At 43.8% G+C, this 15,537-nt stretch overlaps 1 protein-coding gene across 6 annotated transcripts in view; it reads right to left on the bottom strand.

The window, feature by feature from the left end:
• Positions 1-15,537, bottom strand: part of FAM13A (family with sequence similarity 13 member A) — a 194,422-nt gene that overhangs the window by 110,101 nt on the left and 68,784 nt on the right. For all 6 annotated transcript variants that reach the window (XM_043545143.1, XM_037896862.2, XM_043545140.1 and 3 more), the window contains one exon: positions 56-228. In XM_043545143.1, the coding sequence (XP_043401078.1) occupies positions 56-228 (173 nt within the window). The remainder of the gene's footprint in view (positions 1-55; positions 229-15,537) is intronic.

Below are 15,537 nucleotides of genomic sequence, written 5' to 3' on the forward strand. Positions count from 1 at the left end.
CTCCGAATATAAACACATCCACAGATGTATTTTATGAAAAGAAAGGAGCACTAACCTGGAGAAGAATGCAGCACTGTTAATGAAAGAGATTTCATCTGGTAAATCCATTTCCTCCAAACATGCACTACTGTCAGTTAATCGGAGGCTGACCTTAGGAATTCCATCCGACAACTCTGGTTGTGGCAAGAGACGTTCCTGTATAGATCCTTCCCTGGTGGACTTTGTGATCTAGAGAAGAAAAAAAAGAACAAAATGAAAATGAAAGAAGGGCACAGCAACCTTTTCAGCTAATTTGTAGTAGAAAGCCAAGTTAGAATAGTGTATAAATAACAAAGAATGACAGACTGCAAAACTTTTTACTAGATGAAAACAATTAAAAAAAAAATAAGGACTGAAAAGATGTGTCAGCTGATCATAAAGGAAATTAACCAAAGGAAGGTAATTGCAATCACTGGAAAGTTATTTTCTACATGACGGTAGGATATCATAGATGACTAAAAGACAAATTAATTATTTCTCCTTGAGATGAATAGGAAACAGAGACTGTAAAAGACAGGAAGTCCTAGCAATGGAATTAAAATCTGTTAGGGCAGCTCAAACTTCTAACTGCAGTTAATGTCAACACATACTGCATGTCTGCTCCCCAGGATAAATATATCCACAACGATGCTCAGTAGTATGGTTTAATTTTGGACAAAATCTCTCAATGCTGAATTCTGCACTCATGTGTCCATGCAGGACTCCCACTGACTTGGACAGGTGCCAAACACACACATCCAAATGGGAAATTTGGACCGGAAAGGTTAGGAAGTATAAACAGGAGCCGAAAGAAAAATATTTTTACAACACAGGAAAAATATTAGTTCTTGGGGACAGCAACTGATAGAAGTCACGCAGGAATCAGACTTAAAAGGAGGGACAGGATGGATTTTCTTGAAGCAATTACATATGGAACACCTGTTACTTGGAGAGGAAAGGGATTTACATATTTCTGTTGCCAAAACTTTTGCTATGAAGCCACTGAGATGTTTTTGAAATCATCCAGACCTGTAAGGGGTTCTGTCACCGCCTGTCCTGTAACCTTAAGGTGTCTTAATTCTGTGTTGCTATGGCTCAGATCCCTGACATCAGTATTGTGCCCACAAGCACAAGGTCTCACTCTGGCTTCCACCAGCCTAGTTACCCCTTGGAAGGTGACACCAACAGCCTTTGTAGTCCCAAGTCTCCCCATATCTGTGCTCCCCAAGTTCTCAACTACCAGACACTCAGACAGTTCCCCTCTGGTTCATCACCACTGACGGCGTGAAACCAGCCCCCCCAGTCATCACGTCACTTGTGCTCCCCACACTCCACACAGTTTACACACCAGAATCCTGCTTGGAATAAAAACCAAAAGTTTCTTTAATAGAAAAACCACAGATTCAAAGATGAAATAATATAGGGAAGCAAACACATACAAATCACACAAACTAAAAGTTGCATCCTTGGATTTTACACTTCCATAGTAGATAAAATCCTTTTTTCGAATACAAGTTAACTATTGCCTTTGCACAGTTTCCCAGCGTACCTCCTGTCAAAAGGAGGGAACCCAATATTCACACACAGCCTCCCGCCTAGAGGCTCTCCCTCAGTTTCTGGATGGATTTCACTTCAAACCCCTTCCATTTTAAAAGGGGTTGCAGTATTTTTCTTCAGTCACTATAGGTATGAAATGTGAGGAAATTCCCAGCTGAGTCAATGTCTTCACATTAACTCTAATGGTCCCTCACTGTCATTTCCCAGGCTGGATAATGGAGGGGTACTTGAAGTTGGCTTTGTGTAAACATCTGGCTTGGGAGATGCTTCTCCCTTCTTGACTGCTTCACCACCCTGCTGTGAGGTGGAGCTAGAGTGACCAGGTGACAAGAACAAAATAACAGGACACATGGGGGTGGGGGGACAGCCACAGAATCACGCCCCCTCCCTCCCCCCCACTGGAGCTATGGGGGAAGGAGGATACAAAGCCTGAGGAAGCCACGGGTTGGGGGCGCAGGGCCCCAGCCCCGCCATGGGTCGGGGGTACACGGCCCCCGCTCCAGCCCTGTCAGAAACATACGGCCCCAGCTCCCGACCGCAGCCCCGCCACAAACTGCGGGCACAGGGCCCCAGCCGCAGCCCTGCCACTTACCTGGGGGTTGGTTCCCACCCACTGGGAAGCACCTGGCAGGTTCCTCTGGCTCCTAGGGTCAGCAGCGGCCAGCGGAGTCTCCACTCCACATGCTGCACCTGCCACAAGCACTGGCTCCAGCGGCCATTGGCTGGAAGCGGCGGGGGCAGGACTTAGTTGGGGGCGTGAGTAGCACGCAGCGCCCCAGGATCAGGGTCAGCCAGGGGGGTCCTGCGCCCTGTCCGCACCCGCAGCTCCCATTGGCCACAACGGAGCCAGTGCTTGTGGTAGGTGCAGCAGGCAGAGACCTCGCCCTGGTCGTCCCGTGCCTAGGGGCCGCAGGGTCCTGCTGCTCCCCGTTTCCTGGGAGTCGCCCCAAATAAGCACCGCCGGGATCCCAGGTGACCTCTCACCAGTGTACTCCTCCAGTCCCGAGCCAAAATATCAGGACAAATGGCGTCCCAACCATACATCTGTCGGCACACAGGACAAACAACTAAATATCGGGACGTCTGGTCACCCTAGGTGGAGCTGAAGCTTCCCCAAAAATTAGAAGTACAGTTTTCTACATACACAAATACATACATTTATAACCATAGTCTGTGTACATATCTGATAGCGACCATCAAGTACAGAACAGGGTACACTTTCATAAAAGACCTTAATATATTTTATAGTGCACTAGCACTGGATACAATCAGTTGATTTAACTGCTTATTTTGCGGGTTTAAACCTTCTGTTCTCCCCTTGGGGTGACTGGACGCTGATTTTTACAGCCACTCCTGTCTGTTCTGAATAACAACAATATATCTCAGACACGGTGGGTGAGCTAATATCTTTTATTGGAGCAACTTCTGTTGGTGAGAGAGACAGGCATTTGAGCTTACACAGAGCTCTTCTTCAGGCCCTGAAGGTCATTTCACAATGACCTGAAGAAGAGCTCTGTGTAAGCTCGAAAGCTTGTCTCTCTCACCAACAGAAGCTGGTCCAATAAAAGCTATTATGTGATCCACCTTGTCTCTCTTATATCCCGGGACCAACACAGCTACAACAACACTGCATAAGATAATTCCGAGGTGATCTAATAGAGATTCTCTGATTTATGAGAGAGAATGACAGATGTCTCCGGAAATTGGTTATGAATAGGTTTATAATTGCACTCATATCTGATACGTAAGGATCATAATAATTGCACTCATATCTACCTAGTTTCAGGCTTTTGGCCTGTGACTCTCACTGTTGAGGAATTTCTTCAGCTGTCAGAACACTATCCAAAATCTCAGGACCATTGGTGGTGATGCAGCTGCAGGCTGGTATGAAATCGACAGTAGAGGAGCAATGGAGAGGTCCTGTTCCAACAGGAGACAATTCCTACCATCCTCTGGATTCCTTTAAAGGGGGCATGTAAACCCAGGAACTTCTTGGTGTCAACTGACAGAGGGCACAGGTGTTTAGGTGGCATATGAGGTCTCTACCAAGAACCAGGAATGCACTGGTCATCCTAGTCATTATGAAATGTACGTATCAGTAATATTTATGAAGTTAGGCTATACTGGAAATTAAGTTCTTAAAGCCTTGAAGTTAAAAGTAGGTCACCAGGAGGTTCAGGCAGGGGATAGGACATGCTTCTCTCTCTCTGTCTGGTCAACTGTATATTTTGCATTTTGTGTCCCACAATGTAAGCCTGTCTGCAAGTGGAGCCAGATACAAATTAAAAGACTGTAAGATCAACAAGAGAAGGAGGCCACAGGAAAGAACAATGAGTAGAGGGTGTCCTGTTTACAAATAATAAGACTGAAGGACTGTTTTGATATATCTGGGATTGCAAAGAGACAGGGGATCTTTCCACTGAAGAGGCAAGGGGACAGTGTGACTTATCTCGTGAACGTGAGACCACAGCCAAGTCTGGCTGTAATACACGGGAAGGATTTGGGTAAGCTTTTGCTCTATGTGACATGACAATAACTATCTAAGTAAGTTTAGGCTCTAGAAAACATGTTATAATTTTATTTTATATATGTAACCATTTGTTTCCATTAATTCTACTTGCTTCTTCTCAAATCTCACTTCTTTTTTAAACAAAATTCTTCTTTTTATGGTAAATGTATCTATGTGCTGTGTGATGAGCAGAGTGGTGATCCTGAGGAGTAACTGGTAAGCTGGTGTGTACTGGTCCTTTGGAAGTAGTGGATCTGCAAATTCTCTGAGCGTCCAGTGGAACAGGAGCCAAAAACTCCAGGGCATGCTCAGAATGCTGGGAGGGAGAGGGGGGTGTTGGGGTGTACCTATTGCTTACCTGCAGAGAGGCAGCCAAGTCTGCAAGGGCTGAGAGGGGAACGCTTGTGTTGCCTCTGGCTGGTGGAGTCCTCCTCACACTAAGGCAGGGAATAGCGAGGTGCCTCATAGAGCATTATTATTTTCCTTATGTAAAATGAAAACCGTCAATGTATCCGAGATGTCAGTGCAAAGAGAAACCCAGGTACACCGGTGCAGGCCTGAGGTCAATAAAAAGGGAAATCTCACGCTTTCAATTTTCCACTGTAGGCTGGTATAATTTCACGTCATTCGGCCACCATTTCACCACTTGTATGCACAGGCACAAGAGAAGGCCTGAAGCTGGCCTGATCTAAGTTTCTACAGTAGATAAAATAAGGGTGCAGATGACCATAAGAAGCATTTACCCTTGTTCCTTCATGAGCATGGGACAGACGCTATGGAAACAAAGGAGGAAGGTGGGATTAAGATGAACTGAGAAGAGACAGGCACCTCAGGCTGAGTCACCTTTCCCTGTTCTACCATTTATGTCACATGCACCAGAGACAGAGTGACTTCAGCAACAAATAAACTAAGTGAAATAGCATTTACTCAGTGTCTCTGGCTTACAGCCTGTAAGCTGCACACCTAGGGTGAAATCCTGGTCTCCCTGAAGTCAATGGGCCTTTTGCCAGGGGTAAATAGGGCCCATTTGTCAATGGGGCCAGGATTTCACCTTTACAGCCAGATTTTGCCACCGCTCCTCATGCAGTAGCAATTTTCTATTGAAATCAGTGGGGCTGTGTGCACTGAAGTATGAGCCTCAGAATCTGGCTCTTAGCAGCTACATACTGCAGGTTGGACTGGTTTGAGGGTGACTGGAGGAAACAAAAAGTGAAACTGTGTGTCCTTCTGGGAGATATGGGGGGTGTCTGAAGCCAGCACTGGGGTGTGAGGACTCCAGTTCAATAAGTCTGTTGGATACTTTTTTGACAACGTGGAATGCCTTATTTATCCAGATATCCCTGATGCTACTATAGTTTATGTTGCACAAGGAGATGTATGTATATAGGAGCTGATATAGAGATCATTTGGTTATGCTGCTTTGAAAGCTATAAACATTGATGACTGAATGAAATATAAAGGATTTACCATTATTATAAGCCTTAAATAGAACAGAATTTGCTCTGCTGTACTTCAAAGAGCAAGAGGACATGGGCCTGATGCTCCAATCATGACAAATGCAACAAGCCTCTTGCTTACCCAGACAGCCAGTGGGTTTCAAAGGGGCTCCTCATGCAAAATCATAGTTAAAACTAGAATCAGAGCATTATAAAATAAACACACTTAATTAGCCACTAAACTCATCAAGGGAAGAAGAAATGACCTCTCAGTGGCAATATTTTTTCTTAATGTGGCAAGTGTATTTTTCTTTGAAAGCTGGCACTCCTAGCCTTCACTTTCCTTAGGCTGTGGGGTCTATTGTCATTGGTTTTATGTTTGTAAAGGGCCTAGCACAATGAGGACCAACTTGACTGTGGCCTTTAGGTGTTACCACAGTATAAATGTTAAACAACAACTCCATTCAAGTCACAGCAGCAGAAAATTCCATGCAATTAATAAAATCAAATTATTTTTATTATTTTAGTATTTGAATAGAGAGCTTTTCTGCCGCTGTGACCTGAATGGAGTTGTTGTTATTCAACATTTATGTGTGAACACACACACACACGTTATTCTGTGCAAACTAGAAGGCTCGGTTGTAACTTTAAGGTACAGCTCCATGTTAGAGGCAGCAGGAATTACACTCTCGAAGATGTAAACAATTCTACTCTAACACTGTAATAAATAAGGAATAAATGAATAAATAAATGTGTGTGTAAACAGAGCAGACTCACATGCCGTGCTAGATATGGGAGTAGTGATCCAAGGCCAGGAAGTAGCAGAAAGTTCCCCTTATGCCCTTAACAAATTGTAGGCAAACTGATTTAAGTACAAGAGCAGTCATGGGATAAGAAGGAAGGGCCTCGAATGAGTAAGCAATCATGGGATAAGAGGGAAGGTCCCCTCATGGATGAGTAACTGGTTAAAACACAGGAAACAAAGAGTAGGAATAAATGGTCAGTTTTCAGAATGGAGAGAAGTTAATAATGGGGTCCCCCAGGGATGTGTACTGGGACCACTGCTGTTCAGCATATTCATAAATGATCTGTAAAAGGGATAAATAGTGAGGTGGCAAAATTTGCAGACAATGCAAAACTACTCAAGATAGTTAAGTCCAAAGCAAACTGTGAAGAGTTACCAAGGGATCTCACAAAACTGGGTGAAAATGGGAGATGAAATTCAATGTTGATAAATGCAAATTAATGCACATTGGAAAACATAATCCTAACTATACATACAAAATGATGGCATCTAAATTTGCTGTTACCAGTCAAAAAAAAAAAAAAAGAGATCCTGGAGTCACTGTGGATAGTTCTCTGAAAACATTTGCTCAATGTACAGTGACAGCCAAAAAAGCTAACAATGTTAGGAACCACTAGAAAATATCATAATGACACTATATAAATCTACAGTATGCCCACATCTTGAATACTGCGTGCAGTTCTGGTCGCCCCATCTCAAAAAATATATATTAGAATTGGAAAACATACAGAGAAGGGCAACAAAAATGATTACGGGTATGGAACAGTTTCTGTATGAGGAGAGATTAAAAGACTGGGATTTTTTAGCTTAGAAAAGAGACGACTAAGAGGGGATATGATAGAGGTCTATAAAATTGTGAATGGTGTGGAGAAAGTGAATAAGGAAGTGTTATTTACTCCTTCATATAACATAAGAACCAGGGGCAACCCAATGAATTAATCGGCAGCAGGTTTAAAACAAATAAAAGGAAGTACTTCACACAGTGCACAGTCAATCTGTGGAACTCATTGCCAGGGGATGATGTGAAGGCCAAAACTACAACTGGGTTCAAAAAGAATTAGATAAGTTCATTAAGGCTAGTCCATCTGTGGTTATTAGCCAAGATGGTCAGGGATGCAACCCCATGCTCTGGGTATCCCCAGCCTCTGATTGCCAGAAGCTGGGAGTGGATGTCGGGATGGATCATTCAATGATTGCCTATTCTGTTCATTCTCTCTGAAGCACCTGGCATTGACCATTGATGGACCACAGTATACTGGGCTAGATGGACCCTTGGTCTGACCCAGTATGGCTGTTCTTATGTTCATGACCAATACCGCCACAGAATATTTCTGCCAGACATTTCATCTGTAGAATCTGCCTCACACAATGCCAGAAAAAGTAATGGAAAGAGAGCCTTTTGGCAAGTCTGCAAAACAAACAAGACACTATGTGTCAGACTGAATTTTTAGAGCTGTTCACACCCCTTGGTCTGTAACACCATGACTTATAAATGCTTTGATATCTTGAGGCTTTCCAAATAAAAAAACTATTGTTCAGGTTGTGACGTTGCACTCTATATGATTTTATGAAAATATGCTAATGAGTCTGAATATAATTGTAACTGGAATATGCTTCATGCAAAAGGTCTCTTGTAAAGTATCATTACCAAGCTTATAATCTACTGTGTGTGGTCATCCTATTTGTATAAATGTATCACTTGTATCTGAAACTAGAAATATGAAATATAACTCTGAGGTCCTATTGTAGTTATGCAAACTGTGGGCCATTAATGGTGGTTTGGAATCTTGATGGCTCCCATCAACCAGGACAATTGACTGTGGATGGCTCTGTTTGCAGGCAGGCCTTCCTGTGAGTCAGGCTGCGAGAAATGAAGGCTTGGGGTCTCACAGGACATGTAATCATGTAACCTGAACTGGAATCCATCTTTAACCTGGTGCTTTTCCACTGAGAAGGAAGGGTGGGAACCCAGAGGGACAAAGGATTCCAGCCTTATGCAAAAGATATATAAGTGGGTGGAACAGAACAAGGGAGGCAGCCATCATGAGAAATCCCCTAGCTACCACCTGAGCTGGAACAAGGACTGTACCAGGGGAAAGGATTGAGCCCAGACTAGGAAGGCGTCCAGTCTATGATAGAAGCTTATTGAAACATCTCTGAGGGTGAGATTTTATCTGTATTCAGTTTTCTTACTGTATTAGGCTTAGACTTGCGTGTTTTATTTTATTTTGCTTGGTAATTCACTTTGTTCTGTCTGTTATTACTTGGAACCACTTAAATCCTACTTTTTGTATTTAATAAAATCACTTTTTACTTATTAATTAACCCAGAGTATGTATTAATACCTGGGGGGAGTGGGCAAACAGCTGTGCATATCTCCCTATCAGTGTTATAGAGGGCGAACAATTTATGAGTTTACCCTGTATAAGCTTTACACACAGTAAGACAGATTTATTTGGGGTTTGGATCCCATTGGGAACTGGGTACTTGGGTGCTGGAGACAGGAACACTGCTTAAGCTGTTTTCAGGTAAGCCTGCAGCTTTTAGGGGACATGGTTCAGACCTTGGTCTGTGTTTGCAGCAGGCAAGTGTGTCTGGCTCAAACAAGGCAAGGTTCTAGAGTCCCAGGCTGGCAGGGAAAATGGGCTTGGGGTAGTCTCAGTTCACCAGTTGCCAGTCCCAAAGGGGTTTCTGTGATCCAACCCGTCACACAGGTGTCCATAGGAGGAAAAAAAATCCTAATGAATCCTTTTATTTTTCTCTAAAGTTTTTTTTCCCTCTTTCCTGTGTTGGTATTGGGATCACTTATATAATGCTACTGCTACAAGCCAATATATGTATCATACACAAACTCTGAGGGACAATTATGCTTGTAAAACCAGATTTAAGGCTAGGATTTTCATTGCACAATTACAACACACCAAACCTAATAGGTAAAGGGAGAAAAAAAGGAATGCTTCATTCTCTATTCCATACTACTTGGAACCGAGCAACAAGACAATGTTGTAACACAACACCATAGCATTGTGGTTATTTGCTGGACAACAGTTCCCCACTTCCCCTGTGAGACCTCCTCTGCCTGAGGGGAATACCATCTTGCTGCCTCACATGTCATAGTTCTACACACTGGGCTAGCTAGAGCTGGTTAGGAACTGAAATCCAAGGGCTATACAGTGAGAGCTGATGGGGGTGTGTTACCAATCAGCTCTGTGTTGTTGGGGAACCAGGACGCAGTACCCAGCCTGTCTGACTCACAAAAGACCTTCTCCCCTCCCCCCGGCTCCCCCAGCCTCTGCTTGAACCAAAGCCAATCAGAAGAAAGGCTTACAAAAAGCAATGAAAAGGTAGGGAGAGATGCACCTAAACCCCTCTGGACAAGGGTGACAGGATTAAGGAAACTCCCCTAGCCTCATCTGCATCGAAGATGGGACAGAGAGGCATCTCCATTAGCATACAGAATGGAGAACAGAAATTCCAAGGCAAGAACTGCACTGAACTATCGGACCAGAAAAGCAGGAAAGCACTGCATGATGGGGGAATCTCTGCTCCAGATGTTAATGAACCCATGCCTGCACACACCCAGCTCAGTAGTTATCAGACCAATTCTAGTAATAAATCCTTTATTGATATCCAAAGTACTGAAGATGCCTAATTGCATTGTGAGCTCCCTCGAAGGAACACCGCCCATAGAAATGATCAGTTCCTATTGTCTAGCCTGAACAAAACAACTTTGGTATAGTCTCTTGAGCCATCAGTTTACCCACAAACAAATCTCGTGTTCTCCCTTGAACCATTGTTCTTTCCCTACAAAAACCCCTACCCCTGCTCAGGTAAGTGCTCTGATGCCTGGATCCAAAATCTGCATCAGTTCCATTGGGACTTCATCTTCTCCTGACTAATCGTGCTGGGGGCTCTGCCTGTCTCCAGCACTCCGGAACCTCAGCCACCACCAATCGACTCAAGCTTCATGGAGTGGTAAGAACCCATCTCTCTCTTTCTCTCTCTAGGTATAGCCTTCTGACCCTGACTTGTGTGATCAGTCAGTTTTCTAAACCTGACTTTTATAATCAAATTTAAGTTAGATTTAATATTATAACTGTTTTGTTTGTTTGGCTCTCCTGTGGTTATTACCTGGCAATAAATAACTTCCATGGTTAAGCTGGTTGCTTTTCTCTCTGTCTTCCCCTCGTGGGTGTTTTTTGGCTTCCTCATTCGCTCTGCAGCAACGCTCCTCATGCCTAAGCTAAAGATCTCTGCAGAGTCCAAAAATCCTCTGGGGTTTGCTCATCAAGTGGGTTACTACCAGAACAATTGTAACGTGAAAGTGGGGATAGGGACGTGCTGAACCTGGGGTGTACGAGGGTGGCAGCTTGGAAGTGCTGCTCGACCCAGCCTGCTGAGTCCAGGGGCATATAAGGGGTCAGCTTGAGTGTGCTGATGAACCTGTCCTCTCAGATGCGCTCTGTTATTATGTGTGTGTTCATCTGACTCTAGGGCTGGAAGATCCCAGCCCTGGGGAACGTAGGTCCTGCAGGATAGCTCCATTGGGAGGGAACGGGCAGAAGTAGAGCTCCATATGAGAACACAAGTGACACAAGGAGTACATTGACAGAATTACAGAACCCCCGCCGCCGAAGAGTAACCCGAATAAATGAGCATACCCCAAAGTAACAGGCAAATCTGGTAACAGATGGGAGGGTAAATGTCATGAATCAGAGGTCAGCACTAGCAACCTCTGCCTTCTCATGGTGGGATTAATTGGTCTGCCAGTCCTGGCCTAAACTCCTGCCCATGTATGTCTCTGTCCCATCTCTAAAGCTCTCTCTGCAAGGAGCCCCTTCCTCCAGCTCATCAGAGCCACACTGTTGGGCTCCGTAGGGGGTCAAGATTTGCTGCAATCCCAAATGTCCCCTTAATTCCTCACAAACAGGACAACACTAGCACGACATGGCAAGTTTGTGCAGGTAACTGTACTCTTAAAAAAAGAAAAGATACCCATTCCTCATTAATTACAAATAACTTCTCATGGAGGCAATAGTTTTGCCTCCCTCAGGCTGACCTTTGGACACAGCAGAGCGTTTCTGATTTTTGTTTAAGGCCACTTGCTTTTGCTTTGGGAGATGCCTTAAAAAATTCTGCATGTTCACCATCACATCCACAAAAGTTGTTACCTTCTCTATGCTTGTTATCAACCTCCTGCATTCCCAGCCACCAGTACAAAGCAATCCTGGTACAATTAGGAGTTGCTGCAGATTGCACTGGAGAAAAGTGGTGGGCTTTTTTTCTGGCACGATGTTAACTGTACCAAATGGGGACGGTCTCCTGTTAGAATTAAAACTAGTGCATAAGCCTCACACCAAGCTGAACCACAGAACAGAAATCTTTCTGAATGAGTAAACAACTTAACGTTGTTTGATGTTAAGAGATACCGATAAATTCAAGGACAGGCCAAACAGCAAGCTTTGTTTAGGGAAAAGTGAAATGCCTAACATCTGTCTGCTGATAACCTTTTCATTGATGAAGCTGAACCTCAAATGACACATGACAAAGACAGGAGTATGCCTGACCCTCTACGCAAAGACTGTGCTACAGCTGCTACTAGCTATCCCAGCGGGACAGCAGGACGGTGAGATATGGTTACTTCTCAAGGGAAGGAGGCTTTCACTGAGGAGAGCACATGCTGCACCATCTTAAGAGGTGGGTCTGTGCAGGAAGGGTACACAGCAGCAGGGAACGTGCTTCCCAAGCACAGGCGCCGACTCTGCCAGCTCCCCCCTCCTTCAGCGCCTCTCCTCTGCCCGTGGCCCCCCTGCCGATCAACTCCTCCCCCTTCCTCCCAGCGCCTCCCACCCGCTGCAATCAGCTGTTTCGCGGCATGCAGGTGTGTGGGGGGTGGGAGGTTGAGCACCCCTGGGGCCTGCAGGAAGCCGGCACCTATGTTCCCAAGTCAGGTAGACAAGACATGCTAACAGAGTGGCTGTGTGGCCCAGGCGGTGGCTCAGGCTAGCCACCTGAGTGCATACCGGGGTGGCAGGTGAGACCGTACTTGGGTGGCTAACCCAAGCCACTGCCTGTGCTGCCATGGACACACTGTAATTTTTAGCGTTCTAGCTCAAGCAGAGCTAGGGCGTGTCTGTGTACATACATTTTACTGTATGTATTATTTAAGACAATAAAAATACCTATATTTTAAATCCAGCTGTTTCATGACTTGAAATGTGAATTGATTTTGTGCTGAATACACAGATTTTGTGGTCTGGTTCAGGTGCGAGGGGCTGTCCAACAATATGAAAACAAAGGGTCTCTGAGTGAAATTAGCCGTCGGATCATGTAGAATTAATACAAGGAAATACCAGTTCACACAGACTGGATTCAGCCATTCACTGTCCCAGCAAGGTCACGGAAGTCAGTAACTGTATCTGAACTTTAAAAGAGACTGGATACTTTTATGGCCAATGTAAAAATTTGTATTGAATCACGCTGAAATAAGGATAATTAAATCTCTCCCCTCAGGGCATATACTGACCATTCAGGAAGGCATCCATTTGCAGTCCCCACTGTTAGTATTTCACAACTGGCTATGTGCACTATGGGGGTTTTTCCATCTTCCTGTGAAGCATCAGACATAGCATTAGACAAGTTCAGAGGAAAGATAACAGATCTTATAGACTAAAGATCTGGTGCAGTATGCCAAATCCTAGCTTTCTGTATTCCTAAAGAGGAGGCTGTGATGCTCCGCAGAGGTACTCAGGGTTGAGAGGCACCTCACCATCACCTGCCCTTAGCATAAGGAAATCTTGTCTGTGCCTGCTATGGGTCAACTCACTGAAACCACCAGCCTCCTGGCAACACAAACACTACCTTCCAGGCCCCCACAGGCCTTGCTTTCTCTATCTGGGTCAGCAATAGGCACGCACCAACCTCTGAGTCCTCCGAGCATTTCCTGTGGCATTCAGCCCCTTATCCATTGGACACTCACAGAATTACCAGACCAGCTGTTCACAAAGGAACACAACGTACCAGCTTGTAAGATTCATTTTAGGATTATCACAGCACTTAGATATATTTATAGTGAAAACAAGGATAAGTTTATCATCAAAAAACAGAGATTCAAGTGATAGCGAATAAGAACATCGGAAATGAATGGTTACATATAAAAACAAAATCATAACACGCTTCTAGAGACTAAACTTAACTAACAAGTTACCTCCTGTCTAAAGAAGCTTATCGCACCCAGATTTCTCTCCAGAGTTTTCAACCAAGCCTGGCTGAGACCCGTCTTCCATGAAGCAAACTCACTGTCCATTTACTACTTATGTGAAGGATGGTAGGGTCTCTTCTTTGCCTCCCAACTATACTCGATCAAATCTATGATGTGCACCACAAGGTAGGTACGCTCCACACCCCACTGTTTACTTCCTCCTGTTATTTTTATCTTTCTGAAGTTTTCATAGTCCTTCATTAGCATTCAGTTCAGACTGGTGAGAGGAGACCCAGCATGAAAGTATCCAACACGTAAGCAGATAAAAATTTCTTATCTGACAGAAATCCTGTTTCTTACCTTTCCTGGAACCAGTCCCTAGCCACAGCCGTTAAGAACATAATTTTCAGTGTACATAAGTGATGTCTTCCACACCATCGGTACGCGTGTTTCACAATGATACTGATGCTCAGCATGACACCGGCTCTTCTTGAGACCTCATATGACACTCTTTGGTGAACTAGAATGTATTCACTGGAACCAGGAGACCCCTACAGCCCCTATACACCCTCTGTACTCCTGGCCAGTTGGCACTCAGAGTCACAAGGGATTACAAGTATTCCATGAGTGAGGCAGTGAATATATCTAGTTATATCTTCATTGGCACGCAGTAAAGTTGTAGATCCTAATACTGATCATCCTTCTTCACCAAAGACCTTCACTCATCCTCTGAGGGAGGAAAAAAAGATACTCTCCAGTATCTCAAGTTATACATCCATGTACAGATATAGTTAGGATAACTTCATAATTATATACATTTAAACAAAGATGAAGTCAGAATAAGGCAATCAAAATAAAGCGGAAATAACATCGGCTAGTTATAGTTTAAAATAGCATACACAAAAATATGCCTTCAGTTAGTATTTCACTAAAACAGCACTCTCCTGGTTGCAAAATCAACTACATTCAAAACATGATTTATACAAGTGAAACGGCAATCTTAAAAATATAAAAGTGGTCTGATACTAAGATGATAGGAACCATATACGTACCTAGATACAGATGTATGTATTATTTGAAGGGCTCCACATTTTACCAATCTAATCTGTTGCAAAGACCCTCTTCTTTTTCCAGGTTGATGTATGTTAGCCTAACCACTATACTGAACAGGTAAAGGCTCTTGGTTTTGCTAAAGCTGGGACAAGACAGACTGATTTAGAACCCGCAGAATGCTATTTGAATTTAACACCAGTCTAAGATTTTGCCTAGAACACTTCAATTAGCTCTCAGTGTGAGCTGTATATTTTAACATGCAATCTATCTATCAGCATTATTTCTGCTTCATGAACAACAACTGGGGAAGTGGGAGGAGCCTTAGCCAGATGCATCTCTCACCTATAGGACAACTAACTCACTCTCACTGAACCTGACTTACCCTATTTGTCTAATCAGGTAACTTGGAAATGAGCCGCCTGCCTAGTTACCTACATTTTGTATTTGACCACTGGTGCCTCTTGACGCAAACATATTCACTCCATTTGAATGATCAATAGTTTTGATGTGGTTTCAAATCACATATACACAGACCTGTAAGCTTACCACCTGGGTCATTCAAGATAAACTATTTTAGGTTCTGCTTTAAGACATATTTTCTCAAGAATTTCATGTTGTTCCTAGTTGTTTATTTTTTTGGGGCAGCAGCATCCTTTAAGTCCCTTATGGAACTCCCAGAGATCTCAATTTCTTCCTGTATTATACTCCATCAAAGGTTGTGCAGTGTCACAACCCTCCTAACAGCCCAACATCACAGCCATTCATTACAGCTATAGACTTGCTTGGAGACAGAGGAAAGTCAGGAGTACACTGTGTCTGGACACCCCCCACCCATGCCATCCCAGGATGGAGGAACTAAATTTCGGATTTTAAATCTGGGGAGTCATTTAAAAAATAATAAAATTAATTACCCCCTCCCCTTGTTGTCAAAATGCCATTCCCTCTCAAGTACTATTTG

Source organism: Chelonia mydas, chromosome 4 (genome assembly GCF_015237465.2).
Source record: "Chelonia mydas isolate rCheMyd1 chromosome 4, rCheMyd1.pri.v2, whole genome shotgun sequence".
NCBI lineage: Eukaryota > Metazoa > Chordata > Testudines > Cheloniidae > Chelonia > Chelonia mydas.